The following is a 27608-nucleotide window of genomic DNA, read 5'->3' as shown; positions in this document are numbered from 1 at the left end:
CAGGGGCTGGGACTCCTCCACTGAAGTCTTGGCTTGTGCCAAGTAGAGAAGCCACCTCACCCCGAACATCCAGTGCAGCTCTTAGTTCAGGCTGCTCAGGGGCTGAGTCCCGTTACAATTAAGGGGAAAAGCACCCTTAAAGCAGAGCTGCACCTCCACGTGGACCCTGCATTTTCCTCCTACAGGCACCAAGGCAGCTGGAGCCAAGCCTCATCTCAGTTTTTCCCCTGGAGTTTCTTGGGAGTAATGCTGAGTGTGGTAACAAACAAGCCTCCAGAGAGGCTTGCTGAGTGGGAACAAGGTGAATTCTGGTTGCTGTAGTTGTTTTATTACTTCAGGTACTACAGGCAAGTGGCAAACGCCGCAGAGGAGGCCAGAGCAAGGGCTGTCCTGATGCCATTTACAATGTGATACCACCACGAGTTTGCCCACAGATCTGCTGGTGACTACCTTGTTTTTGTGTGTGCTCTCCCCATGCAGGGCACAGCAGCTTCCTCCCCTGTCTGGGAGAAGAGGGAAGAATTTACCTGAAAGGAGTTGTGTGGGGACAGGGCTGTGCCAAGTGAAGGAAGCAGGTTCAGTGAGTGGAACCCTTCACCGTGCAAGCACCTGAGCGGACCTGGGCAAGTGCCTGCAGGTGTTCAGAAACCTGCTCCAAGTGTTCAAGTCCTGTAGTGTGGGGTCATTAAGCAGCTAAAAGGAACAAACATGCCCTGGCCAGACCAGTGCACTGAATCTGAGTGGATTTTACTCCTGTTCCTCGAGTCCCAAGCAGTGTAGAGCAGAGGTAGGACAGTGAAGAAGGAAAGAAAGTCACATCACCAGAGAAGTGAAGAGGTTGTTCTCTTGGAGGACAAGGGCCATGCTCTGCTCAAGCATGCTCAGACCTTCTTGGCCTTACATCCTCCTGACAACCAGCACAGTACTGCTTTGGAAGTCCTACTAGAAGAAAAGCAGAGATCTTGCTGGAGAAGCTGCTCTCCAGTACCCACTTCCACATCATCACCAGCAGCAGCAGCTTGTTTCAAGACCCAGTTTGAGGAGTACACACTAAAGCCCCAGCCATCTTCCAGCTAAATGAGACTGCTGGCATCCCTCCAGGCAGGAAGCAGAGACGATGCCTGCACAGCCAACAGGACAGTTGTACCTCCAGTGACAAGCTGAAGCTTGAGGTGTCATCTCGTGTGTTGTGGAAAAGGAGTGGAGAGTTTTAGCAGGATGGCCACTGAGACAGCTGCCTACTAGTGAACAGTCCTCTCCTTCTGTCTCTGGTAGTCTGGAAGGGAAAGAGAAGGCAAAGCTGAAAGGGCTGGAGTGACAGCAGGAAATGAGCCAAAACAGCAAAGGAAAACATCTTCTGTGTACACCTCACTAAGCAGGGGCAGCAGCTGGCTGTAAAATACCACATGTGCACCCCAGCCACTCATTTCAAGTTACTTGGAGACATCTAGAGCAAAAGTTTGGTTAAAACCTCCCTGTTTTTCTCTTTTTTTCTTCACACAAGGGTCAGTTTCCATTTTAAGAGCATTTCCCTTCTGTTTGGCTTGATTTGGCCTCTCCTTTATTCCCCCCTTATAGCTATGACCTTCATGGGTGCAGAAATCACGAGCTGATGCAATCTGTTTCCCCTCACTAAAGAATTTAAACATTCTTAGGGAGGGATAAAAACCACACACAGTGCCCACCCCTGGCATAGCTCCACCAGTGACAGAATTCCTGTGTTGTTCAAGGATAAACAGCTCTTAAACCCCCACTTCCATCCACCAATCCCCCCCAGCTTTTAGCACCGTGCTGCTAAATCCCACTCTGCAAGTTTTCCTACGTGGCAGCTGAAGCCAGTCCTTACTGTCCTGATTGCCAAATCAAAGCTCAGTGTTTTTTCTGCTCTGCAGGCTCATGACCACTAAGCTGAGGAGGACTCAGCAGGGACACAGCCTGCTGCAGAAGGAGAAATGCTGCTGTGTGACCGGGAGCTGGCGGGCACTTACTGTAGGGGAAGTAACGCACACGCATGGTGATTTCACGAGCTGTCTTCAGGATCTCCACTGCCTGAAAGCAGAAGGAGTTGCTCAGTGACCTGACCAGCCTGGAGGACAGGCAAGGAGAACTCAGCACCAGCTGAGCTGCTGCAGGTTGGAAGGAAGGGAGATGCTGTGTGCATGGATTCCTCACCTTGCTGTGCTCAATGTCCTGAAAATCCACATCGTTCACCGAGAGCACCTGGTCCCCCTCCTGCAGCCCAGCTCTGTGTGCATCTGAGTCAGGGATCACCTGTGGAGGGGACAGCACAGACAGCAGCAGTGACTCCAGGCGTGGCAGTGCCGCAGCTCGCCTCTCCCCAGCCCCCACCCAGCGCAGCTAAAAGGCCCTGGGGAGGATGTGGCGCAGGAACTGCACCAGCAACACTCCCTGGGCTGGGGAGATCAGAAATGGTGCAGGACTGTCTCTGATTGCTGCTTGGTGCGTGGCAAATTACAGCTATGAGTTTGGAGATGCATATAAGGCACCTGACAGTCTCCATGCACACCCAGCTGGCTCAGGAACACCCAAGGGGACAGACAGAAGACGGGGAGGGAATGGCAGAAGGACAGACACACCTTGGAGATGAAGATCCCCAGCTGCGAGGCTTTTCCTCCCCGGATGTTGAAGCCCAGCTGTGGGAGAAACCAGCAGTGAAATGCAGTTGCTCCCTTTGACCCTGGAACCCTTCCTGCTGCTCATATGTCTCTTCCACATGGAGCAAAGGTGATGCAGCTTCTAGCCAGGCAGCAGCAAACACCAGTGAATCCCTTTCTGCTAACGTCTGTGGTGATCTGACCTTGTGCACCCAAGGGACCTCCTGGCCTATGACAGCTCCCCATCCCAAGACACTGCACTTTTCTGCTTCACTCACAAAGCTTTCTGTCCTCTCTCTGGCACAGCAGAAGCAAAACCCCATCTGTCCTACCAAGTTCCTAGATGAGGGAAGTACCAGGAACACCACCTGAAGCACTGTGTCCAGCTCTGGACTCCTCAGCCCATGAATCACAGAACCATAAAATTGTTTTGGTTGAAGAAGACCTTTAAGGTCACCAAGCCCAACCATTAACCCAGGACTGCCAGGTCACCACTAAAGCATGTCCCTAAAGAAGGACATGGAGCAGTTTCAGCTGTCTAGAGGAGGCCACAAAAATGATGAGGGCTGGAACCTCCTGTGAGGACAGGCTCAGAGAGTTGGGGCTGTTCAGCCTGCAGAAGAGAAGGCTCTGGGGACACCTTCCTGTGGCTTTTCAGTACTTAAAGGAGGCTGCAAGAAAGATGGGGACAGACCTTTCAGCAAGGCCTGTTGTGACAGGACATGGGGTGATGGGTTTAAGCCAAAGGAGGGAGATTTAGGTTCGATAGGAGGAAGGCATTTTTTTATACTGGGGATGGTGAGACACTGGCCCGAGCTGGTAGATGCTCCATCCTTGGAACCGTTCCAGGTCAGGTCGTTTGCGGCTCTGAGCAACCTGCTCCGGTTGCAGATGTCCCTCCTGACCGGGGGAGGTTGGACCCTGTGACTTTTAAAGGTCCTCTCCCACCCGAGCCATTCCGTGATCCTAACCCACCAGAGCAGGGCCGCGGAGGGGGACCGTGGGGGGCGAAGCGGGGTCTCACCTGCGCCCCGGGCGGCTTCTTGAGGATGATGGTTCGGGGCAGGAACTGGGTGAGCTCGTTGTTGTAGTCGGGGTGATAAACCCTCTGCAAAGCAAGGCGGCGGCCGTCAGGTGGCGGCCCCCGACGGACAGCCCCGCGCCGGGCCGCGCTCCCCGCCGCCGCCCCCCCGCCCCGCCCGGCCTGTCCCCTCCCGGCTCCCGCGGCCGCCGTCGCCTCACCTCGTGCGGCGGCACCCAGGCGGGCGGGCTCTCGTAGGGCGGCAGGAAAACCACCGGGAAGTCGTCGTAGGGCAGCCGCCCCTCCATGCTGCCGCAAGGCCTGCCGGGACCGCCGCGCCCGCGCCACGCCTCCCCGGCGCGCGCCTGACGCGCAGCCCCGCCATTGGCCGCTGGGCCGCGCGGCCCCCGTTTGAATGTCGGCGGTTACGGCGCCGCAGTCACAACGGGCAGCGGCTCCGGGTGCGTCCGGGCGCAGCGGGCCGCGCTAGGCCGCGCTGCTGCGGGGGCGGAGGCCGAGGCCGCGGCCGCTTGCGGGACCGGGGCTCGAGGCCTGGAGGAGCGGGTCGGTGCCGGGCGCGGCCTCTTGTCCGGCGTCCCTGCGGCTCAGGCTCCGGCCTGCCAGCTCTGGCCTGCCAGCTCCTTCCGGCCCTACGGCCCAAGCCCCCTCCGGTCTCAGGCCCCGCGGTCCCAGGCTGGGGTTTGGGCCGCAGCACCGTGCCCCTCCCCGGCGGTACTCCCTTGCGTGGCCTCATCCATCTCCGTTTCTCCGCAGGGCGGCCGCGGTAGCTGAAAATGGTGAAGGAAGATGACAAGGGGATCCCGGTGCGCGTGGCGCTGCGCTGCCGTCCTCTGGTGCCGAAGGAGATCAGCGAAGGATGCCAGATGTGCCTGTCCTTTGTGCCGGGGGAGCCGCAAGTACGGCAGCCGGCTCTCGGCGCCCGCGGCTCGGCCTTGCCTTCCCTTCCCCGTCCCGGGGTTTGGAGTCAGGATGCCGGGGCGGCGTGGTCAGCGCTGTGCGTTCTTATGTCCTTTGCAGGTGGTGGTGGGGAACGACAAGTCCTTCACGTACGACTACGTGTTCGACCCGTCTGTGGAGCAGGAGGAAGTCTTCAACACTGCTGTTGCCCCTCTCATACGCGGCATCTTCAAAGGTCTGTGCTAATAAGGTTTAAAAGTACTGGGGGGGTTGGGCGGGCTCAGCAGTGTGTACAAAGGGGCTGTTTAATTCTCCATTCCGATCTGCTTTTTTTCTCTGATCTTCTCAGAAAATGAAGTCCTGTGCAGGCTCTGGCCTTTGGTGAGAATCATGGAATTGTTTCTTGCCTTTTTACAGCTCTTTGTACTCCTCAGGGTTAATAAAATTACTTTTGGTTCCTGAAGCTATTGATGAAGGAGAAGAGAATTTTATCAAGAACAACGTGATGAGCTGCTAAACATCCTGAACCAGAAACTTGCACTGTTCAAATCATTATCTCTAGTGGAGCAACAGCACAGTCTGAAAGAGCTGGAATACTAATTTGATCTGTTTGGGAGAACTCTCCATTGATTGTTTTGCTCTTCATGTAATAACACTAAGCTGTGCATAAAGCTTTTGTGGGGACTGCAGCATCTCTATGATGAGGAGAGGCTGAGAGTCCTGGGGCTGTTTAGCCTGGAGAAGAGCAGACTGAGAGGGGATCTGCTCAGTGCTGATCAACAGATAAAGGGCAGGTGGGGGGTAAGAGAATGGGGCCAGGCTCTCTTCAGCAATGCCTTGCAACAAGGCAAGGGGCACAAACTTGAACCTAGGAGGCTCCATTTGAACATAAGGAGAATGCTTTTCTCTGAAGGTGCTGGAGCCATGGAGAGGCTGCCTAGAGAGGTTATGGAATCTCCCTCTCTGGAGAGGTTCCAAACTTGCCCCTGGGCAACCTGCTGTGGGTGACCCTGCATTAGCAGGGAGGCTGCACAAGATGATCTCCATTTCCTTTTGTCCCCCACTGTGCTGGGCTCTGTGAACTGACCCCGAGGAGCTGCTCTTCTCTGGGAGGATGATTTTACTAGAATGCAGCTTTGTTCACTTCCTCTGGTTCTCACCTGACTCATCCAGATGTCCTTTGTTCCTCCAGGGTACAATGCCACAGTCTTAGCCTATGGACAGACTGGGTCTGGGAAAACTTTCTCCATGGGAGGTGCCTACACTGCCAATCAAGAGCACGAACCGAGCGTGGGGGTCATCCCTCGGGTCATCAAACTGCTGTTCAAGGAGAAGGAGCAAAGGCAGGAATGGGAATTTTTCCTCAAAGTGTCTTATTTAGAGGTAAAATCTGGGTTAGTTTTCAAACTGTTATAAAATTGAGTTTGACATAAAATGAGGTTTAATGAGGCCATCTCCTTCAAGTGATAGATGTTTATTAGGTCATCCTGGGTTTTGACTTAAGACCTGGGGCAGAGTGCCTTAAAATTGCCCAGTAGAAAAGGGCCTGGGGGTGATGGTTGACAGTTGGCTGAGTATGGGCCAGCATGTGCCCAAGTGGCCAAGAAGGCCTGCAGCATCCTGGCTTGCTTCAGCAACAGTGTGGCCAGCAGCACCAGGGCAATGGTGGTCCCCTGTACTCGGCACTGGTGAGACCACACCACGAACACTGGATACAGTTTTATAGCCCTCACTACAAGAAAGATGTTGAAGTGTTTGATCAGATCCAGAAAAGGGCAACAAAGCTGGCAAAGGGTCTGGAGAAGAGGTCCTCTGAGGAGTGGCTGAGGGAACTGGGGTTGTTCAGCCTGGAAAAAGGAGGGCCAGGGGAGACCCTCTCACTCTGCAACTCACTGAAAGGGGGTTGCAGTCAGGTGGGTGTTGGTCCCTTCTCACAAGGAACAAGTGACAGGATGAAGGGAAATGGCCTTAAGCTGTGCCAGGAGAGATTTAGTTTGGACATGAGGAAGAATCTTCACTGAGAGGGCTGTCATGCCCTGGAAGAGGCTGCCAAAGGCAGTAGTGGAATCATCATCCTTGGAGGGGTTTAAAAGCCACGTAGGTGTAGTGCTGAGGCACATGGCGTAGCAGTGACCTGGCATGCTGGGTCAGTGGTTGGGCTTGACAACCTCAAAGGTCTCTTCCAACCAAAACTATCCTGTGGTCTTGATGTCAGCTGTCTCCTGTGAGGCTGCTGACTCTGGCTTGCTGCTTTCAGATCTACAATGAGGATATTCTGGACCTGCTGTGCCCGTCGCGAGACCGCTCTCCGATCAGCATACGGGAAGATCCCAAGGAGGGCATCAAGGTCTGCTGTCCTGCTAGCCATGGCTACAGGAGAGGGTGATGTGGCTCTGGGTGAAACTACTGTCTGACTGCTTGAGCTCTTAGCGTGTGGCAAGTCAGCACAACTGCTCATCTCAAAACGAAGCTGTTGGTCATAGGATCACAGCATTATCAAGGTTGGAAAAGGTCATCAGGTCCAGCCATGACCACTGGATTTACTCAGAGTAGCACCAATAGGGTCAGACATTCAGGACAAAGCTGCTTGCAAGTCCTACTCTGGTTTGCCTTTGAGGGCTGATTGAGGTGAATATCTGATAAGATACTTGAGATCCCTTCACCAGACTTCAAGCTGTTGATGTAACATTCTTCAGTGTGCAACAAGGGGATCCTGCTGGGAGACTGAAGTGCCCAAGTTATTAACATTTTAATGTGCTCCTAGTGCAGAAAACCCTTCTGCTACTGCTTGCTGTGTACTTGTTCTGTGCTGAAACTTCTGGCCACTGGTTGTGCTTGCTTCATAGTTTGCTTGCAGTGGTTGTCCTACAGCTTAGGTGTGAGAGACACCTACAGCTTTGATCTGTGAATGTTTTTGTTGTGTGTCATCTTGTGCTGCTTGTAGTTATCTCTGAAGTCCAGGGATAAGTGTTAGTGGCCTTGGGATGCAAGGAGACAGGCCCCTCAGGGAAAGCACAAGCTTGCCAAGGAGTGTGATCAGTTCTTGCTTCTCAGTCCCCTCTGTTCTTTGTGTTCTCCACTCTACAGTCACAAGAGGCTCCACCCTCATCAGCCAGGTTCCCTGCTCTCTGCCTGTCACAACTGTCAGCTCCCAGTTTGGCCAGGGCAGCTGGGGATTTCTCTGAGGAGCTTTGTCTCCTTCCCACAGCTCATGAGGAAAGGCTGGGGGAGCTGGGTCTCTAGCTTGCAGCAGGAGAACCTGAGGGGTGACCTCATTCATGTTGGGAGGAGAGAGCCAGGCAGGCTCTGCTCAGGGATGTCCAAGGACAGGACAAGGGGGCAGTGGATGCAAGCTGGAGCAGAGGAGGTTCCACATGAACAGAAGGAAAAACTTTTTCCCTTTGAGGGTGACAGAGCCCTGGAGCAGGCTGCCCAGAGAAGCTGTGCCTGGATGTGTTCCTGTGTGACCTGCTCTAGGGTGATCCTACTCAGGCAGGGCGGGACTCAATCTTTCAAGGTCCCTTCCAACCCCTAATGTTCTGAGATTCTCAGCTAGCTCAAGCTCCATCCTGTTATTAGCAGGTACAGAGGAACTTGGGGTGTGTGTGTAAGAATAGGATGAGGCAGTGATTATGAGACTTGGTTGCTGATCTGAGAGTGAAGTTTTCCTGGGGGAATCCATACCAGCCCTCTGGCTTGAAGTGAGACTCAGGCTGGGAATGCATGTGACACAGACACCTCACTTTGCCCCTGCAGCCTGAGTCAGAGGACAGCTTTCCTGATTTCAGCTGGGGTGAAGAGGAAGCAGAGGCTCAATGATGCTTTCTTCCTTGCATCCAGATTGTAGGGTTAACAGAAAGGAAAGTCTGCTCTGCCCAAGACACTGTGTCCTGCCTAGAGCAAGGCAACAACTCCCGAACGGTGGCCTCCACGGCGATGAACTCGCAGTCCTCGCGCTCCCATGCCATCTTCACCATCTGCATTGATCAGAAAAAGAAAAGTGACAAGTGAGTGTCATCACCCAGCCTCTCCTGGCAGCTGCTGGAGGGCAGACTTGCTCCAAATGCTCTAATCCTGCCCTTCTCTCTGGGTCTTGGCTGAGCTCCGCTTGCCACAGTTCCTTTATTTGGCTGTCTCTGGTAGGAAGTCCATTTTTCAGCCCAGTAGTTCAACCAGTAACCACTGAACTGCCCCTTGCCTAAGCACATGTTTACTTGGGAGAGTGAAATAGTCTGTTTCTGCCATAGGAACAGCAGTTTTCACTCCAAGCTGCACCTGGTTGATCTGGCTGGCTCAGAGAGACAAAAGAAGACCAAGGCTGAGGGAGACCGACTGAAAGAAGGTCTGTAGGAAAGGGACTGGGATGGTTTGGGCTCTTCAGCCACCTTTGAGTTAATGCATTGAATCAGGAAAAGGAAAGCAGTCCTTCAACCTTTTTCTAATGTGCTTGATTTATTTAGTGTAATTGTAACCTTTATTTTTCATAAGGATGAGAAAATGCTCCCCTGGGAGCTGTCCAGGTGACTCTTCTCACTGTTACCTCTTTGTGTGCAGGCATCAATATAAACAGAGGCCTCCTCTGCCTGGGGAATGTCATTAGTGCTCTTGGTGAGGAGAATAAAAAGGGTGGGTTTGTCCCCTACAGAGACTCCAAGCTAACAAGGCTGCTGCAAGGTAAGAGACAGATGATGGCAGAGCTGAAATCTACAGAGCTGGCTGTGGGGCCCTCTTATGATCAAAAGGTTGAAGTAGCCAACATGTGTTAGTGTAAAACCAAAAGCTAAAATGCCATGCAGCTTGCTAAGAACAAAAATGTTCTCAGCCAGTAATTAGTGTTGGAAGATAGTGTGGGTTTTGATGGCTGGATAGCCATGGGAGAGCTTGGGTTGTATTGGGGGGTAGAAGGGAAGGGCAAACCTGAAAGAACTGTGCCAGAAATGGCACATCACTTACAGCAGTTAGTCAACAGGACAGTATTCTTGGGGCTTGAGTCATAGCTTTGGGGCTTTGGCCTTCAGAAGAGTGTGGCACTCAGTGGGGCAGAGGAGAAAGTAGAGAACACCATGAAATATAGCTGAATATCTTCCTTTAGCCGTAGGATGGAGATGCACTCATGCAGTCTTAGATATCTTGGGTATCTTGACATCAATGCAGGCTGGGAGATGAAGGGACAGAGAGCAGCCCTGCAGAGAAAGATTTGGTGATGGAGCTGAGCTTGCAATGTGCATTCCCAGCCCAGAAGCCAACCATCTCTTGGGCTGCATCCCCAGCAGTGTGGGCAGCAGGTTGAGGGAGAGGATTCTGCCCCTCTGCTCAGCTCTGCTGAGACCACACCTGCAGTGCTGGGTCCAGCTCTAGAGAGACATGGACACATCTGAACTGATTCAGAGCAGGCTATAAGAATGACCTGAGGGCTGGAACCCCTCTGCTGTAAGGACAGGCTGAGAAAGTTGAGGTTGTTGAGCCTGGAGAAGAGAGAGCTCCAAGAAGACCTTGTGGCCTTTCAGTACTTAAAGGGGCTTGAAAGAAAGCTGGGGACAGCCTTTTTAGCAGGACCTGCTGTGACAGGACAAGGGGTGATGGATATAAATTAAGAGGAAAAGTCAGACTAGACCTAAGGAACTCTTTTTTTCCACTGAGTGTGAGAAGACACTGGCCCAGACTGCCCAGAGAGGTGGTAGATGCCTCATGCCTGGACACATCCCTGGACAGGGCTCTGAGCAACCTGCTGTAGTTGTAGATGTCCTTGCTCAGTGCAGGGGAGTTGGACTAGATGGCTTTCAAAGGTCCCTCCCAATACAAAGCATTCTCTGACCTTAATAATGCTATCTTGATAGGCTTTCTTGTTCTCAATGATGCCTTGTTTTCCTCCTCAGACTCTCTGGGTGGTAACAGCCACACTCTGATGATTGCCTGTGTGAGCCCAGCAGATTCCAACCTGGAAGAAACCCTCAACACTCTGCGTTACGCTGACAGAGCAAGGAAGATCAAGAACAAGCCAATTGTCAATGTGGATCCTCAGGCAGCTGAGCTGCACCACCTGAAGCAGCAGGTACTGGGTGCTTCATTCCTGAGGAGTAGATCTGTCCTTTTGGTACTGAGCCTAGGAAGCAGCTCTGTGGAGAAGGACCTGGGAGTGCTGGTGGACAGGCTGCTCCTGAGGCAGTGTGCCCTCATGTCCATGGAAACCAGTGGTCTCCTGGAGCGCGTTAAGATGATTGTGGCCAGCAGGTCGAGGCACAGTCTCCTCCCTCTAGATTGTGCCCTGGTGAGAGGCCACAGCTGGGGTGTCCAGCTCTGGGCTCACCAGTTCAGGAGAGACAGAGGAAGTACTGGAGAGAGTCCAGTTCCAGTGGAGGCTACAGAGATGCTGAGGGGACTGAAGCATCTGTGAGGAGGAAAGGCTGAGAGTCCTGGGGCTGTTGAGCCTGGAGAAGAGCAGACAAAGGGAATCTGATAGTTAAAGGGTGGGGGACAAGAGGATGGGGCCAGACTTTTCCCAGGGACAGGACAAGGGGCAGTGAGCACAAACTGGAACCCAGGGAGTTCCATGAGAACAGGAGGCAGTATTACTGTCCTGTGAGGCTGCATGAGCACTGCACCAGGCTCTCCAGAGAGGTGTGGAGTCTCCTTCTCTGCAGAGACACCAAAACTGTCTGGACACTGGGCTCCTGGGCAGCCTGCTGTAGCAGGAGCCTTGGGCTAGATGATCCCCAGAGGTTCTTTATTTATGGGGAAGATTTTTAAGTGTGTATTATTTGTCTTTCTAGGTACAACAGCTGCAGGTGCTGCTGCTGCAGGCCCATGGGGGGACCCTGCCAGTGTCTATCAAGTAAGCTTTGTAGCTTAATGGCCCTCACATACTAGCAAAGGCTCTGCACCTCCTTTGCTCTACACAGTGCAGGACAGTGAGGCTGGAGCCAAACTAGTTGCCTTCTAGTAAGATCTGGGTGGGTTTATTGCCCTTTAGTTCTGTTTTGGCACATGTACTGAAATTCCCTGTGTGGGTGGGGTTTTAGTTTTCTATCAAACCCCTTAAGACTGCAGAAATCCTTTGCAGGAAATAAGAGGAACCAGGCAATGGCTCCTAACCCAAGATTCCTTTCTTAGACCCATCCATTCCTCTTCTTCCTCACCTCCCTAACTCTAAATGTATGGCACCTCCATGTCTCCTCTTGAGAGCATAAAATGCAAGGCAGAGTTGGACTGTGTAGGTGTTGTCCCCAGAGGACATTTCAGAAGGCAAGTCCCAAGCTCTCTGGGGAATTTGGAGGCAATTTCAGTGCTGTTACAAACTCTAGTGAGGTTGTGTTCATAAGCAAAGTGCTGCTTAATATTTCAGCAGCATGGCCCCTTCTGAGAACCTCCAGTCCCTGATGGAGAAGAACCAATCACTCATGGAAGAGAACCAAAAGCTGAGCCGAGGGCTGAGTGAGGCTGCTGGGCAGACAGCACAGATGTTGGAGAGGATCATTCTGGTGAGTTTCAGTTACCCAGGAGGACCTTTAAGTTCCATTTTAGCTGAAGGTTAATCAAGTAGCAGCTCCTCTACTTAATTATTGGCAGGATGGGAATCTCTCTCCTTAACTTTCCTTTCGCACCTCAAGCTATCAAAAGTCTTCTAGAGCCTGTCAGAGCCTATGGGTCTGGTGACTTCAGTGGGCAGAAGTGTGCCTGACTCTTTCAGCTTGTCTTTTAATGATGTAAATACTACACACTCTCTTTTTCTCTCTCTCTCTCTCCCCCATCTTGCTCTGCTTGGTTTGGATTCACCAGGGTGTAAATTCCTGCTAGGAAGGATGTTAAGACTAAACAAACTGCTGGTGATGATTGCCCCTGTGTTGATTTGTCCCACACTGACAGCTTCTCTTTTGCTACAACTGAATTGGCTGTTCCCTGCCTCCTTGTCCTGCTTTGCCTGCACTGCAGTGTAATTCTGGCCTCTTCCAGGTAGAACAAGAAAATGAGAAGGTGAATTCCAAACTGGAGCAGCTTCAGCAGCACGCTGCGTAAGTCTGCCTGCACCCTGCTGCTGCTGGGGAAATGGCTTTCAGCACTGAATGTGTGGGAGGGGATCACTTAGCCCCTCCAAGAAGGACACTAAGCTGCCTGAGAGTGTCCAGAGAAAGGCAAGGAAGTTGGTGAAGGGTCTAGAGCGTAAGTCTTGTGAGGGGGGACCAGGGTTGTTTAGCCTTGAGAGAAGAAGGCTTCTTGCTCTCCACAACTCCCTGAAGGGTGTGTGAGGTGAGTGGTGGTCTCTTCTCCCAAGTAAGAAGTGATAGAACAAGAGGAAATGGGCTCAAGTTGCACCAGGGGCAGTTTAGGTTGGACATCAGGCAGAATTTCTTTGCTTGAAAGGGTTGTCAAGCCCTGGGTCAAGCTGCTCAGGGCAGTGGTAAAGTCCCTGTCCTGGAGGGGTTTAAAAGCTGTGGTACTGAGGGCCATGGTTCAGTGGTGACCTGGCAGGGCTGGGCTAATGGTTGGAACTGATCTGAAAGGTCTCTTCCAGCCTAAACAATTCTATGGTTCCATGGATACAGTCAGTCTGTTCATCCAGAACCCTTTGGTATGTCCAGTGGGGAGAGCTGTTTCTTATTGGCATGTGTGACACCAAGTGCTGGCCTCACTTCAATGTCTGCATTGCAGATGCAAGGTTGATCTGCAGAAGCTGGCAGAGACTGTGGAAGATGAGGAGCTGAAAGAGAACATAGAGCTGATTCGCAACCTGCAGCAAATGTTGGCTGAGCTGCAGGTAGGGTTGGGTCCTTGTGCCAAGCAAGCTGAGTTATGAAACCCAAGGGACTCAGGTCCTTAAAGGTCTTTTCCAGCATTAATGGTTCCACTCTGCACAAGCCTTGCTTAAGAAGCCCAGGAATTACAAGCATGAAATGATTCTTGTTATCTACTTCAAAAAAGCTGTCCTGCTGCTCTGTTAATGCTGCAGAGAAGCCACCTGGGCTTGAGTGGCTGCATGTGGCTGGAGAGGAAGAGCTTCCACAAAAGAATCTGGTGGGAGAGCAGCAGGGATGTAAAATCCAAATGCTGGAAGGAGGATCATAAGCTTGGTAGTGTTGATAAGCAACCCAAGTGGCAGGGATGTGAAGTTGTGAAATAGACATTGCCAAATCTTGGTGTAATTGAGGAGCTTCTGTTTGCCCTTTCTAGACACTCCATCTGCTCTCAGCCTCCCTACACTTGTGAGGAGCTGGCTGCTAGTGCTGGAGTTCAGGGCAGAGTAGAAGATGGCTTGTCCAGCTAGTTTAGGAGGAGTGTGCTCACCTTGCTAAGAGAGGAAGGCAATGGCATCCTCTTTCTGGAGAGAGGAGAACGTTATGCTTTGTCATTATAGGCCAGCAAACTGTCAGCAGCTTCATTTTACTTCATCTGTCACATTTTGAACCAAAACTCTCTTCTTTGTCCTGCACAGACTGAAAGTGCTGTTGCAATGGAAGAGCTGGCAAAATCTGAGCAGGATGCTCCAGTGGTAAGTATGGGGAGACCAGAAGAGCAGCCTTGATGGGCATGGGTTTATCACCTCATCACTTACCTGCACCCTTGTGCTGCTCTTCTAAATCCCAGTGCTCTGTGTCACTCCTGCACGTGCTGCCTTTCTCCGCTCTCTTCTCAGCCTCTTCCAGAGCAGTAACCTCTTCTCATTTCTGAAGGGCTAATTCATTTCATGTAAAAGAATTCATTTCAGTCTTCTGCAGAAGCTGTGAACATATAAAAGAGCTTTGGCTTGACCTCTCCTGCTCACTGCTGTACCCCTTCTAGGAAGCAGAAATGGGCCAAGATGCCAAGAGGTCCTCTGACTACAGCACTCAACACGCCCTCCGCCAGGCACAGATGTCCAAGGAGCTGCTTGAGCTGAATAAAGTCCTGGCTTTGAAAGAGGCACTTGCCAAAAAAATGACTGAGAGTGGCAGCCAGCTGGAGCCCATTCAGTGCCAATACCAGGTAAACTCCTCAAATAGTTCCTATAAGCCTCTGTTCTGCCTTTCCCCCCACCCCCCAGTTAATGCAGTCCCTGAGGAAGGGAGGGAGTAGATCTGTCCTCTCAGCAGCATGTTCTTGTGGGGTCTGTATTTCCTGAAGTATGTCCCTTGGGCATAGCAGGGAGTTCACAACAGGTGTCAGCAGAGAAGATGAGGGGCTTGGCCATGCCCAGCTATCTACCAGTAGCTCTGTCACCAGAAGATGGTCTTTTCCCTGATCTCAGCTATTAGCCTCTAGCCATTGTGTGAAATGAGCTGCTCTGCTCTTTACTTGGAGGTTTGCTTGGCTGCACCAAGCCAAAAGCAAGTCCTTTGCTGTGAGCTCTCAGTATAGCCAACTGCTCTGCCTTCCCCTGTTCAGGAGCTGTGCTGGGACCTCCCTTCTCTGAAACTGTTCAGTCAGAACTTCTAGTTTGTTTATGTGATCTGAGTGCCCTTTTGACACTCTGCTTCTAGAGAAGGTAATTTAGGGCCTGTAACATAGTTTCCTGAGGTCTTAAAGTTTTGTCTCTGAGTGGAATTTCAAGGTTTTCATTTGGAGGTTTCCTACTCTTACCCTTTCTAGACTAATATCAAGGATCTGGAATTGGAGGTCAGCAATTTGCAAAAGGAAAAGGAGGAGCTGACCCTTGCTTTGTTTATGGCCAAGAAGGATGTCAACCAAGCCAAGTAAGAGCAACTCTCAGCTGTGTGGCTTAGAGCACTGGAAACTGTTCATGCACCTGTGGAAAATCCATGGTCTTGCACTTCTGTTTGTAAAGCTCTTACTTGCATGCATGCAAATGGCAGCTGAGTTGTGTGGATTGCAGAGAAGCCTGGTGATGGGCTTTCCCCCCTCAGGGAACACAGCAGCATTTTGTCATAAGGTGTCTCTAAAGCTGGAGAGTACCTGTTTGAGAATAAGAGCAGCTGGGGGAGGGTTGGCTTTAGAATGGAATTAACCAGGTTGGAGATCAGCAAGTCCAGCCTCTCACCCAACACCATCTAATCAACTCAACCATGGCACCAAGTGCCTCATCCAGGCTCTTAAACACCTCCAGTGATGGTGACTCCACCACCTCCCTGGGCAGCACATTCCAATGGCCAATCTCTCTTTCTGGGAAGAACTTCTTCCTAGCATCCAGCCTAAACCTCCCCTGGCACAGCTTGAGACTGTGTCCTCTTGTTCTGGTGCTGCTTGCCTGGGAGAAGAGCCCAACCCCCACCTGGCTACAACCTCCCTTCAGGTAGTTGTAGAGAGCAAGAAGGTCTCCCCTGAGCCTCCTCTTCTGCAGGCTAAGCAAGCCCAGCTCCCTCAGCCTCTCCTCCCAGGGCTGTGCTCCAGACCCCTCCCCAGCTTTGTTGCCCTTTGGAATGTGTTCTCCTTGCAGACTGAGTGAGAAGCGCCGGAAGAGGCTGCAGGAGCTGGAAGGGCAAATCAGTGAGCTGAAGAAAAAGCTGAATGAGCAATCCAAGCTCTTGAAGCTGAAGGAATCGACAGAGCACACTGTCTCCAAACTCAACCAAGAGATCAGGGTAACCAACCCTTAACATGCAGTTCTCAGGCTTGCTTTGATGGAGACAGAGCAGCTGCCAGACACAAAACGCTCCCTTCTGGTTTGTTAGACTGAGAACACTCCACTTTGGCAAGGCTCCTTTGGCTCCATGACCATAACTGCTGCTGTAATACAGTAAGCAGGTGACTGCTGAGGCTTGGAAGCATGGAAAGTACAAAGTGGTTGATAATTTATGGCCTCCACTTGAATCCTCTTTTGACTTCCCTCCCTGTCCTCTGCATGTTTGGTCTTCCCTTTATGCCTTAAAAGATGAATTCCTGGGTTTTAGTGCTTGGAAGAGTGTCCTTTAGCCATGTACCAAGTGGGCAGCAGCACACTGCAGCATTTCCCATCTGCTTCCTTCCTAGGGGATTGTGGGTTGAAACTACCCAGAACACAAATCCTGGACGATTCTTCCAGCCCACTTGTCTTTTTCAGGAGATGAAGAGCCAAAGGGTGCAGCTGATGCGTCAGATGAAGGAAGATGCTGAGAAATTCAGGCAGTGGAAGCAGCAGAAGGACAAGGAAGTGATCCAGCTGAAAGAGAGGGTGAGCAAACAGCCCCCTGAACTCCACCTCCTTCTGAAGAGTGAAAGAAATCATTAGGGTGTTTGCTGCAAGGCTCTGTTTGACCAGCAAGCCTCTGGGGAATGCTTTGAAGGCAACTTCAGTTCATGGTTGCCACCTTTCACCTGCTGTCAGAAATGGTCTTCCCTTGTCAATGTCTGGAGGCCTTAGGGCTATCAATGCAGTTGTAAGGACTCAGCTCTAAAGCAGAAGGCAAAAAAGACTTAATGTTTTGAAGTATATGAAGTTGTAGGGGTTGGCCATGGAATGGGAGGCAGTTAAGCCTTCAGAGGCTTGGTTGTTGGGTCTGCAGGCAAAGAGTTGTTAATGAAATGCAGGTGCTGGAAGCTCCCAAGTGTAGTGGGCAGCAAATAGCTGCACCTTGAGCTCTGGCCTCCCAGGAAGTCTCACTGTAACAAGTCTGCCCTCAGTGCTTTGGCATGCAAGTCTTCAACTTTTGGTTTGCAGGTTTTACAGCCTTTAGGCTTGTAAACCTAGTTAATGAGCAGTGTGGAGCCCCTGATAGTCATTTGAAGCCTAACAGCCACTTGCTCTCTGAGGCACTACGTGGCTTAAGCTTGTAACAATCAGAAATCATGGCCATGAAGCATCTGTGCTGCAGAGCATCAAAAGTGGTTGTTCTGTGCCAAGAAGAGTGAAACTGACCATAGGTGGTGTGACTTGGGAGTTTTCCACCTCTCCCAGCATTACTGGGTGTGTTGATTGAGAAGCTCACCATGTGCCAGCAGTGAGATCAGGTAGCCCAGAAGGCAAATTGTATCCTAGGCTGCATCGAGAGGAGTGTGGCTGGCAGGGCAAGAGGGGATTCTGCCCTTGACTTGGCTCTGCTGAGACCCTACCTTCAATGCTGTGTCCAGTTCCAGCATCCCCAGCTTAAGAAGGACACAGAACTGTTGGGGCAAGTCCAGAGGAGGGCCAGAAAGATGATCCAAGGGCTGGAACACCTCTGCTGTGAGGATAGGCTGGGGGTGTTCAGCCTGGAAGAAAAGACTCCAGGGGGACCTTAGAGCTGCCTTCCAAAACCCAAAGGAAGGCTGCAGAGAGACTTTCCATAAGGGTATCTAGAGACAGGACAAGGCAGAAAGGTTTGAAGCTGAGAGAGACTGGATCTTAGGAAGCAGCTCTTCAGTATGAGGGTGGTGAGAGTGTGGAATGGGTTACCCAGGGAGGCTGTGGATCTCTGCTCCCTGGGGATGTTCAAAGCCAGGTTGGATGAGGCCTTGAGCAGCCAAGTCCAGCCCATAGCGGAGAGAGGTGGACACCGAGAGGTGTCCCTGCCCATAGCCAGGAGGTTGGAGTAGGTGCTCTCTGGTGGCCCTTCCAACCTGAGCCATTCTGTGCCAAGAAGTGTGAGACAGCAGAGGAGGTGTGAGCAGGGAGTTCCCAGCTCCTCAGCCTTCTCTCCCGGCAGGATCGCAAGCGCCAGTACGAGCTGCTGAAGCTGGAGCGAGACTTCCAGAAGCAGGCCAACGTGCTGCGGCGCAAGACAGAAGAGGTGAGCAGCCAGCCCCTGCTTGCAGCGCCTCACCACCTCCTGGAGGCCTGCAAACTGGTTGGAGGGTCTCATGGGATATGGAAGAACCTCTTCCAAGTAGTTTGGAGGTCTGCTTTTCTCTCTGTAGAATGGCACCAAGCTGGGGGCAGGAGTTGGTCTGTTAGAGGGCAGAAGGGCTCTGCAGAGGGACCTTGCCAGGCTGGGCAGAGTCCAACAGGATGGCATCCAACAAGTCCAAGTGCTGGGTGCTGCACTTTGGCCACAACAGCCCCATGCAGCGCTACAGGCTGGGGACAGAGTGGCTGGAGAGCAGCCGGGCAGAAAGGGCCCTGGGGGTACTGGTAGCCAGCAGTGTGCCCAGGTGGCCAAGAAGGCTCAGTGCTTTGGGACACTAAGTCTTAGCCTCTGGGGTTGCAGTCTTTAGGCTCCTAAAACCTTTGTAATGGACAGTGTGGAGCTCCTTCTACTCACTTTAAGCCTAACAGCCACTTGTTCTCACACTGCCCAGAAAAAATGTGGAGGCTCCAAGCCTGGAAGTGTTCAAAGGCAGGGCCTTGGGCAGCCTGGTCTAGCAGGAGGTATCCCTGCCTATGGCAGGAGGTTGCAACTAGATGATCTTCAAGGTCCCTTCTAATGTAAACCAGCCTACAAGTAGCTGCTGCTCAGCTTCTCTCATCAAATGTTTCCCAGGCAGCAGCTGCCAACAAGCGCCTCAAGGACGCCCTGCAGAAGCAACGGGAGGCGGCCGACAAGCGCAAGGAAACCCAGAACCGGGGCATGGAAGGAGTGGCTGCACGAGTCAAAGTAGGTGCCAGTGTGCAGCTCTGCCAGCCCAGTGGGTGCTGCTGGGCTCAGTGCTGTAGGTGCCAGTGTGGTGTGCAGCTCTGCCAGCCCAGTGGGTGCTGCTGGGCTCAGTGCTGTAGGTGCCAGTGTGCCCTGCAGCTCTGCCAGCCCAGTGGGTGCTGCTGGGCTCAGTGCTGTAGGTGCCAGTGTGCTCTGCAGCTCTGCCAGCCCAGTGGGTGCTGCTGGGCTCAGTGCTGTAGGTGCCAGTGTGCTCTGCAGCTCTGCCAGCCCAGTGGGTGCTGCTGGGCTCAGTGCTGTAGGTGCCAGTGTGCTCTGCAGCTCTGCCAGCCCAGTGGGTGCTGCTGGGCTCAGTGCTGTAGGTGCCAGTGTGCTCTGCACCCTACCAGGCAGCACACTGCAGCTCTGCCAGCCCCGTGGGTACTGCTGGGCTCAATGGTGGGAGAGCAGAGGAACGTGGAGTGATGTTAAAGGAAGCAGTGTGATGGTTCCATTTATCTGGGAAGGCATTTCAGGGAAGAATTCAGTCCTGAGGTTGAGACTACAGTGGACTCCTACCCTCCTCTTTTGTCCTCCAGAGCTGGCTTGCCAATGAGGTAGAGGTTCTTGTTAGCACTGAAGAGGCTCGGCGGCACCTGGCAGACCTTTTGGAGGACAGAAAGATCTTGGCACAGGAGATCCTTCAACTTAAAGAGAAGAAAGAGGCTGGAGAAAACCCCCCTCCAAAGCTCAGGGTAAGAGGAGGAAATGCCATTTGCCCCATCCCACACCTCTGGCTGTTCAGCCAGTAGAGCCCTAGAATCATTTTGGTGGGAAGGGACCTTTTAAGGTCGTGGAGGCCAACCCTTAACTCAGCACTACCAGGTCACCACTCAACCATGCCCCTCAGCACTACATCTAAGCTCTGTGGCTTGCTTTTTATTCGCTCCTGTTTGCCCTTTTGCCTCAGAAGGGAGGGATGGAGATGATCTATCCTTCCAGAAAGGGAGGCAGTGTTACTGTCCTCTGGTACCTCAGGGAGCAGAGCTGCTGAGGTAACCTCTTCCTGAATGCAGTGAATGTGTCAGTGGGTCCTGCCCCTGATTAAAGACTAGAAACTGCCTCCCCTTTGCTGGAATGTCTGTGTGGAAGCCCAGCCTCCTGTGCTTGCCTTCACCTGTTGCTCACTTGTGTCCACCACCACACTCCTCTAGAGGCGCACCTACTCCCTGGCAGACCTGAAGGCATCAGAGATGGACATTTCCTTATCAAAGCAGATAGAAAGCCTGGAGACTGAGATGGGGCTCAGGTAAGGCAGTACCACAGAGCTGAGTTACACAGCCTTGCCTCCATTGTTTCCCCTCCACCCCTTGTCTCTATCTACAAGTGTCCTGTTGGACAAAAGAGAAAGGAAAGTGACTTCTACAGGTGATGAGCTCAGGCCATGTGTGCCTCATGAGTTGACTTTTATCCTAATTGGGGGCAATTTTATCCTGGACATGGGGAGGGTGCTTCTCAGTCACTAAGATTGCTGTTGTTCTTAGCTGTTTGTGAGCCTCTCTGTCTGAGGCACACACTGCACTGGCAGCTGGATGTCTGGAAGGGATTAGAAACTCCCCAGGGCAGCGCTGCAGACCCCAGCTGCCATATTAAGCAGTCAAAAACTGAACTTGGACTCTTTAATGTTCTGCTAGAAAATAACTTTAGCCCAGATTTCCTTGTGTTGTAACCTCAAAGCCATGCTGTTTCTCTGAAGGAGTGCCCAGATAGCAGACCTGCAGCAGAAACTCTTGGATGCAGACAATGGGGATCGTACGAAGCAGCGCTGGGACAGCATTGCAACCATCCTGGAGGCTAAATGTGCTTTGAAGTATCTCCTTGCAGAGGTAAAGTCTGAGTTTTCCTGCTCTTAATCACTGCAAACAAACACTCCAAGTCTGCTTAGCCTTCAAAGGCTGCCAGCAGATGTGAATTCAAATGGAGAGCCCTTGTGCTGGGTCAGGTTTAGCTCCCTCACAATTTGAGGTTAAAATCTTCTCCTGTGCTGTAGGTCACTTTGGGGAGTGAAAAAACAGGGAAGAGGGTAATGGAGTAGACAGGGATGAGAGATCAGCTGAAGCTGTGCTTGGAGAAGGCTTGCATGGGAATAGGATCATATAGAATAGCTCAGATTGGAAGGGACCTCAGAGATCATCTACTCCAACATCCCTGCCATGGGCAGACACCTCTCTACTAGGCTTGGCTGCTGAAGGTCTCATCCAGCCCAGCCTTGAACACCCCCAGGGAGGAGGCATCCACAGTCTCCTTGGGCATCCTATTGCAGAGTCTGCTGCTGCTGTTTCTTTTGCTAAGGCACTTGTGCAGTGAATCAGCTCAGTGAAGTCCTTACCTCAGCCCAGAGGAGAGTTTCTGTTACTTTCCCTCCTGTGTGTGGGGCAGGGGGGTCTGTTTGATGGAGCAAGCTGCTTTCCACAGTGGCAGTCAAAAGTCTAGCTCTGAATCTCTCCTCTAGTCTCCTTGTTGCTGATGGCAGTTCTCAGGGTGGCTGGGTGGTTAACAGAAACACTTCCCATTCAGACCACCCCATGTCTGTCCCAGCTGATGTTAGGAAACGTGGGACTCAGTGGCCTGAGCAAGCCTCTTGCTTGTGTCTTTCAGCTGGTCTCCTCCAAAGTGCAGGAGGGCAAGCTGGAGAGCAGCTTTCAGCAAAGTAAAGCCAGCTACTCAGACATGCAGAAGATGCTGATGGAAGAGAGAAACCACATCATGGAAAGGGAGGCTGAGTTCCAAAACCAGCTTCTGATGCAGGAACAACAACACCAGGAAAAGGTAAAGACCTGAGTGACAGCCTTGAGAGCTCCTGTGCCTTGGGACTCTGAGCCTCAGATCTGCTCAGAGAAAGGCAAAGGGCATCTGCTGAAACCTGCCTGTTGCAGCAGGTCTGACCAAGGTTTGCTGGGCTCCTGCAGGTAGTTCACAAAAGCCTGAGACATCTCCTTATTCATCTTCTGTCTTCTCACTCAATAACTTCCCTCAGTGCTTTGAGGATGTTGCACCTGAGCCTCAGATCACTTCTAAAGTAGGTCAGGGCAGAATCCAGCTGCAAGAGGCAGAAGATCTCTCTGAAATGGTCAAGGTGTTTGGTGGCTGAGCTGCCAGATGTCCCTTTAGGAACTCAGCCCTGTTCCCCTCTGCTGTGCTTTCAGGTTCTGTACCTGCTTAGCCAATTCCAGCAGAAAGAAGCAGCAGAGAAGAAGTTGGAAGACAGTCAGGAGAAACAGCTGCAGGAGAGACTCAGGTTCCAGGTAGAGTGTCCAGATGTGGCTTGGTGGGGTTTGCTCAGGGCTACTTCATGCTCTTGCTGATCCTTTGAGCAGAGCTCCACTGTGCTGCCAGCAATGGAAGAGCTTTGGTGTCATCATATCAACATCACACACTGCACTTCCTTGTCACTAACAGAACTGAGTGGTGTGGCAAGCTCCTGTGGGAGAGTGTGTGCAGGGGTGAATTCAAGCTAAAGCAATCCTGGCTGCACCTAATTTGGGGATGAGCCTTGGAAATGGAGGTTTAGATCTTGGGTTCAGCTTCTCTGTGCTGGCAATATTCTGTATGAAGCAAGGCTTTGGGTAGACCTGATGATTGTCCTGATGGAGTCAGAGCTGATCCTCTTTGACCTTGCAAAAGAGATCCACATAAAACCTGTCCCAAACAACTGTTTGTGCTGCCCCTGCCCAAGCCTACAGACTTTTTGTCTCCTCTTGCAACCAGGAGGAAGAGCTGCAAAGAATGGGTGAAAAACACCAAGCACTTCTCCAGGAAAACAGCAGCCTCAAAAAGGTAGAGATCTGTCCAGGCAGGAGAGCTGCTTGGCTCCTGACCTAATGGTGCAAAGCTGACACTTTCTTGTCCTCCTTAACAGGAACTGCTGCTCCTCCAAACTGCCAGCAAGCAGGACACATCCTCCAGCTTCCCAGATCCTTATCAGTACATTCCACCCAAAGTAAGGATTGGTGTGCTTGGGGTGTGCCTTGGGGTCATCTTAAAAGCTACTGTTGGCTATTATTAGTCCTGCTTCCTTTCCCCCAAGTTGCTTTGTGCATGGCACCTCGTTCTGCTTGCTCTTGTTCTGTTTCTTCTCTGCTTCAGGCAGCCTTTGGGGCCTCTGGTTTCAGAGTACTTCTGAAAGCAGCTTGCAATCATGTTCAGATCTTGCTTTAAAACAGACCCCAACCCTATTTCCTCAGTGCCCAATCATCCCTGACTCTGTGTGCTCCTTAACCCAGCTGGTGCCTCTGGAGCATTCCCAGTCCCTGAGTTTAGGGAGCAAGGCAGACAACTTGATCATTGCCTTGCAAAGAGTGAAACCTTTGTGCTGGAGAGGCATAGATGATCTAAAACTCTTACCAAGACTGCCACAAATCTATCCATTTTCCAATGATTTATCAACTAGCTATTATTAAACTCTATCAGTTTAAGTTGATTGAGTTTTTAATCCCTACCAGCCTGTTCTTTGGTCTCTTCCCCAGCCCTGTGACCCCCTGGGCTGGGGGTGAATCTTGGGTCTCTTCCCCAGCCCTGTGTCCCCCTGGGCTGGGGGTGAATCTTGGGTCTCTTCCCCAGCCCTGTGACCCCCTGGGCTGGGGGTGAATCTTGGGTCTCTTCCCCAGCCCTGTGTCCCCTTGGGCTGGGGGTGAATCTTGGGTCTCTTCCCCAGCCCTGTGACCCCCTGGGCTGGGGGTGAATCTTGGGTCTCTTCCCCAGCCCTGTGACCCCCTGGGCTGGGGGTGAATCTTGGGTCTCTTCCCCAGCCCTGTGACCCCCTGGGCTGGGGGTGAATCTTGGGTCTCTTCCCCAGCCCTGTGTCCCCCTGGGCTGGGGGTGAATCTTGGGTCTCTTCCCCAACCCTGTGTCCCCCTGGGCTGGGGGTGAATCTTGGGTCTCTTCCCCAACCCTGTGTCCCCCTGGGCTGGGGGTGAATCTTGGGTCTCTTCCCCAGCCCTGTGTCCCCCTGGGCTGGGGATGAATCTTGGGTCTCTTCCCCAACCCTGTGTCCCCCTGGGCTGGGGGTGAATCATGGGTCTCTTCCCCAACCCTGTGTCCTCCTGGGCTGGCTGGGAGGGCTGGGGCTCTGCTGGTGGGACTCTCAAGCACCTTAAAATGCAAGCCTGGAGCCTCAGCCTCTGTAACTTCTGTGCCCAGCCAAAGGCTCGCCGGCAAACGACAGCCAAACCCCGAGCATCAGCCTTGAAGATAGACATGGAAGAGCTGTTCTCTGAGTCAGAGGAGTCTGGAGGAGAGCAAGAGGATGCAGACTGGGTGCCAGAAAAAGCAGTCAAAGGAGGGAAAAAAGCCACAACTGGGGTAAGATCCAGTTGTCCTTTTTGTTGTCATTACCTGTTAGGGAATGATGAGTTGGTTGTATCCCTAAGGGTCTCTGGAGGCTGCAGCACCTGCACTGTAGTTGTTGGAAGCCTCAGTGCAGCTGGCACTGGGTGTTTGTGGCCTTCTGACAGGCAATATTTGCTGTTTCTGTAGTCAGCAACACCTTCCTAAAGAGCTTTTCCTTGGACAAGTCATCTTCCTACCACAAGGAACACAAGTTCTGGCCTGCTGCCTGTGGCTGAAGTGCTCTGTGTGCTTCAGGCAGCAACAAACCAGCCTTTGCAACAGCCTTACTCCTTCATGGAGGCTTGGGCAGAAGGGAGGGGCTGTCACTTTCCTCTGTGCTGTTCCTGCTGCTCAGTTCATTCCTAATGGGATGCAAGAGATGATCTGAGGAGTTGGAAGGGGTCTGCATAGACCAAGTCCAACCCCTCTACCAAAGCAGGGTCACCCAGGGCAGGTCACACAAGAGTACATCCAAAGGGTTCTAGAAGTCTCCTCATTGAGGTGGAACCTCCTGTGTTCCACCTTGTACCCATTGCTCCTTGTCCTATCACAGGGCATCACCAAAAAGAGCTTGGCACCCACCCCACAGACATTTACAGATTGATCAGATCCCCTCTCAGCCTTCTCCAGACTCAACAGCCTCAGGTCTCTCAGCCTTTCCTCACAGGAGAGAGGTTCAAGCCCCACAGCCAACCATCCTCTTTGGGCCTGAATTGCTGTGAAGCTGGACCTCTGTGAAACATCACCTTCCACTTTGACAGGGCAGGCAGTTATCCCACAGCTCACTACTGAGTCACACCAGGCCCTGCTGAAGGCTGTCCCCACCTTGCTGATAGGCTCCCTTCTGAAAATTAGCTTCTCTTGCTGCAGCTGGCATCCTGTGGACAGCTTGAAACCAGGGGCTGGGCAGCTGGAGAGGCTTCTCCTGGGGATGCTGAAGCAAGAGATGTTCTGTGTGGGTGGAAAGCCCTCGTTCCCTTTCCTGCAGTGCTTGACTGGCTGTGAAACAAACAGCTTGGGGATGGGCCTAGGAACCCTTTTGGCTGCTTGGGGTGGTGAGAGTCGAGGTGCAGCTTATAACCCCCCCCTAGCCCTTTCTGCACAGCTCTCTTCTCTCCCGCAGTGCTCCTGCAGAGGGCGCTGCAGCAACCGGCAGTGCGGCTGCAGGAAGCAGAAGCTGGGCTGCAGCGAGGGCTGCAGCTGTGACTCAGACAGGTGCAGGAACAGAGGCACTGACTCCCCGGACCCGTCTGCTACTGCATCTGTCAAGGTAAAGCTGCTGCACCTTTCTGAAGTGCTTCAGGCTCAGCTGTGGGGATTTAAGCACAAAGTTTCCTGCTGCAGTACCAGGCAGAACCCTGCCTGAGCTCCCAGGTCACCTCGATTCGCTGCTGGGAGGCTGAGGGCAGCTGAAGTCTTTCTTTTGCAGGTGGTAAATCAAAACTGTGCCTTCACCTCAGAGGGCTGCAGAACCTTCACTCATTTTCAGACTGAGAATGGAAAGGCTAACTGGGGTTGTAGGAAGGCTCAGGAGCCAGCTAAAGGTCATGGGAACCACTGCTGGAAGTGTCTGCCTTGCTCCTGGGTCTTAGGGATTTGAAGCAGGGTCCTCCCTCCCATAGCAGCTCTCTCACTGAGCATTATGAGGCCAGGTGCCTGCAGAAGTATCCTGAATAGGAATTCCCTCACAAGAAGGTGGCTTAAGAGATCTAGTGTGTCTTCAGCTGTGGGTGGAAGGGATGGAGATTCTTAGTGCTTCAAAATGGTTCTGCCCTCCCTGCAGGATGCCAGTAGGGCTGAGGACCAAACAAGGGAATGTGAAGGTGCCTTCAAACTCAAAGATCCCACTCAAGTGGATACAGAGGAGACCTTCTTTGGCCCTGTGAGCATCCCATTGGCCTCAAAGGTACTGCCTGAAAAGCTGAGAGAGCTGTGGGGCTGAATGTGTGTGCAGCTTGTTTGTGGCTAGTGATCAAACCCCAAGCTGATGAGCTGCTGCTAGACCATGGTGAACAGCCTGCAGCTGTCCAGCCAGCTTGGATTTGAGCCTGCTGGGACCACAAAGATCAGCTGAGGGCTGGCTGAGAGATGAGAGGGTGGTTCAGACTGAGAGAAGGCTCTGGCCAGATCTTGTAGTGGCCTTACAGTATAGGAAGGAGGCCTCCAGGATAGCTGGGAAGGGACTTTATAAAAAGGCAGGCAGTGGCAGGATGAGGGAAGGCTTTTGGCCTCACACTGGAAGAAGCTGAGGGATAGCAACCAGCTCCAAAATGCTCTTTGCTTTTCTGTTAGGTCCTGAAGGATATCACAGACCAAGATGTCTTGGTGAAGAAGCCCAACACTGATGCTTCCCAGCTGGTGAGAGAAACTTTGCCACCAAACATGATTCCCTTATCCCATGGGTACCCTCTGCACACTCTCCCACATGCTGTCTCTTCCTGCTCAGCTCATGACTTGTGATTTCAGTTAAGCAGCTCTTGGCACTGGCATGGAGACTCCTCCAGTGCAGGCTGCTTGGCTCCTTCAGGATGGTGGCCAGTCCTAAAATCCTCTTTAACTTTTCTGCTAGGTCCTGAAGGACATCACAGACCAGTCTGTGTTAGAGAAGAAGCCCAGCACTGATGCTTCCCAGCTGCTGAGAGATGAGTCCCAGGAGAACCAGGTACCATTTGTCAAGAGAAAGAAGAGAATGCTGAGCAGCACCACTGGCTTCTTCTCTGGCTGCACCCCGGTCAAGGCACCGAGCTTAGACAACGTCTTGTCCCAGGACTGTTCTCTGTCTCTTTAGGCCACACTGCTGGTGACTCTGCAGGGTGTTGGGAGCTCTTGCTGCAGCAAAAGCCTGATGGCTGCTGTACCTGACAGCTTCTGGCCTCAGCAAGGGTGTCAAACCTAAGGTTGTGTCCTGTCCTCTGTAAATATTTGTATGTGTTGGTGGGAATCTTTCCTCTGGACTCCCTGTAGTGAGTGGAGCTGATTCTAGCCAGGCTGTTCACTCCAGCCACTGCCTTCAGCCTGAGCTGTGCCCATGCTGGGGGCCATGAACCCAGAACCTTGCAAGAACTTTTGTCTTTGCTGGAAAGCTGCTGCTGTCCCTTCCAGTACAGCACAAAGAACTGTTCCAAGCTGCTGTGGGAGGTCCACTGGTGCTCTTTGTAGTCTTAACCAAGCTGCAAGGCTCAGGGCTTCTGCACCCTTGGTGGCACAGCTCCATCCTTGTTGACTGAAAGGAGAGGTTTGCTAGCTCTGTGTGAATAGTGGAGCCTTTTAACT

The 27608-nt window shown here is 52.3% G+C and overlaps 2 protein-coding genes across 3 annotated transcripts; one reads left to right on the top strand and one right to left on the bottom strand.

The window, feature by feature from the left end:
• Positions 1-161: 161 nt before the first annotated feature.
• On the bottom strand, positions 162-3968 carry PDZD11 (PDZ domain containing 11). Of its 2 annotated transcripts, XM_054169567.1 has the most exons (6): positions 3858-3968; positions 3640-3723; positions 2598-2654; positions 2173-2271; positions 1989-2049; positions 162-1276 (listed from the first exon to the last, which is right to left on the bottom strand). In XM_054169567.1, exons 1-6 carry the CDS (start codon positions 3942-3944, stop codon positions 1242-1244), a joined length of 423 nt encoding a protein of 140 aa, XP_054025542.1. In that variant the 5' UTR covers positions 3945-3968; the 3' UTR covers positions 162-1241. The 2 variants fall into 2 exon arrangements, with proteins under 2 accessions (XP_054025542.1, XP_054025543.1); XM_054169568.1 differs by lacking the exon at positions 2598-2654.
• On the top strand, positions 3576-27219 carry KIF4A (kinesin family member 4A). The gene is made up of 32 exons (XM_054169569.1): positions 3576-3688; positions 4411-4553; positions 4675-4789; positions 5747-5937; positions 6812-6901; positions 8395-8561; positions 8802-8896; positions 9109-9228; positions 10431-10606; positions 11325-11386; positions 11900-12032; positions 12505-12563; positions 13201-13306; positions 13982-14038; positions 14329-14511; positions 15115-15218; positions 15920-16064; positions 16523-16633; positions 18084-18167; positions 18858-18971; positions 19547-19702; positions 20162-20256; positions 20704-20833; positions 21606-21776; positions 22154-22252; positions 22716-22784; positions 22867-22947; positions 24147-24308; positions 25459-25605; positions 26119-26241; positions 26628-26693; positions 26905-27219. Exons 2-32 carry the CDS (start codon positions 4431-4433, stop codon positions 27121-27123), a joined length of 3753 nt encoding a protein of 1250 aa, XP_054025544.1. The 5' UTR covers positions 3576-3688; positions 4411-4430; the 3' UTR covers positions 27124-27219.
• The last annotated feature ends 389 nt before the right edge of the window (positions 27220-27608 follow it).

Source organism: Dryobates pubescens, chromosome 18 (genome assembly GCF_014839835.1).
Source record: "Dryobates pubescens isolate bDryPub1 chromosome 18, bDryPub1.pri, whole genome shotgun sequence".
In the NCBI taxonomy this organism is placed as follows: Eukaryota; Metazoa; Chordata; class Aves; order Piciformes; family Picidae; genus Dryobates; species Dryobates pubescens.
Note: the sequence above shows the minus strand (reverse complement) of the source record. Positions and strands in the feature narration are given on the sequence as shown.

Bases quoted from the DNA above. Each gene is read 5' to 3' on its own strand.
- PDZD11 (XM_054169567.1), bottom strand. From the start codon at position 3,944: ATGGAGGGGCGGCTGCCCTACGACGACTTCCCGGTGGTTTTCCTGCCG. The intron at 2,272-2,597 runs GTGTGTCTGTCC...TCCCCTCCACAG, and splicing joins TGGGGATCTTCATCTCCAAG to GTGATCCCTGACTCAGATGC. The intron at 1,277-1,988 runs GTAAGTGCCCGC...TTTCCCTTCCAG, and splicing joins TGTGCGTTACTTCCCCTACA to ACTACCAGAGACAGAAGGAG.
- KIF4A (XM_054169569.1), top strand. From the start codon at position 4,431: ATGGTGAAGGAAGATGACAAGGGGATCCCGGTGCGCGTGGCGCTGCGC. The intron at 13,307-13,981 runs GTAGGGTTGGGT...TGTCCTGCACAG, and splicing joins AAATGTTGGCTGAGCTGCAG to ACTGAAAGTGCTGTTGCAAT. The intron at 26,694-26,904 runs GTGAGAGAAACT...CTTTTCTGCTAG, and splicing joins ACACTGATGCTTCCCAGCTG to GTCCTGAAGGACATCACAGA.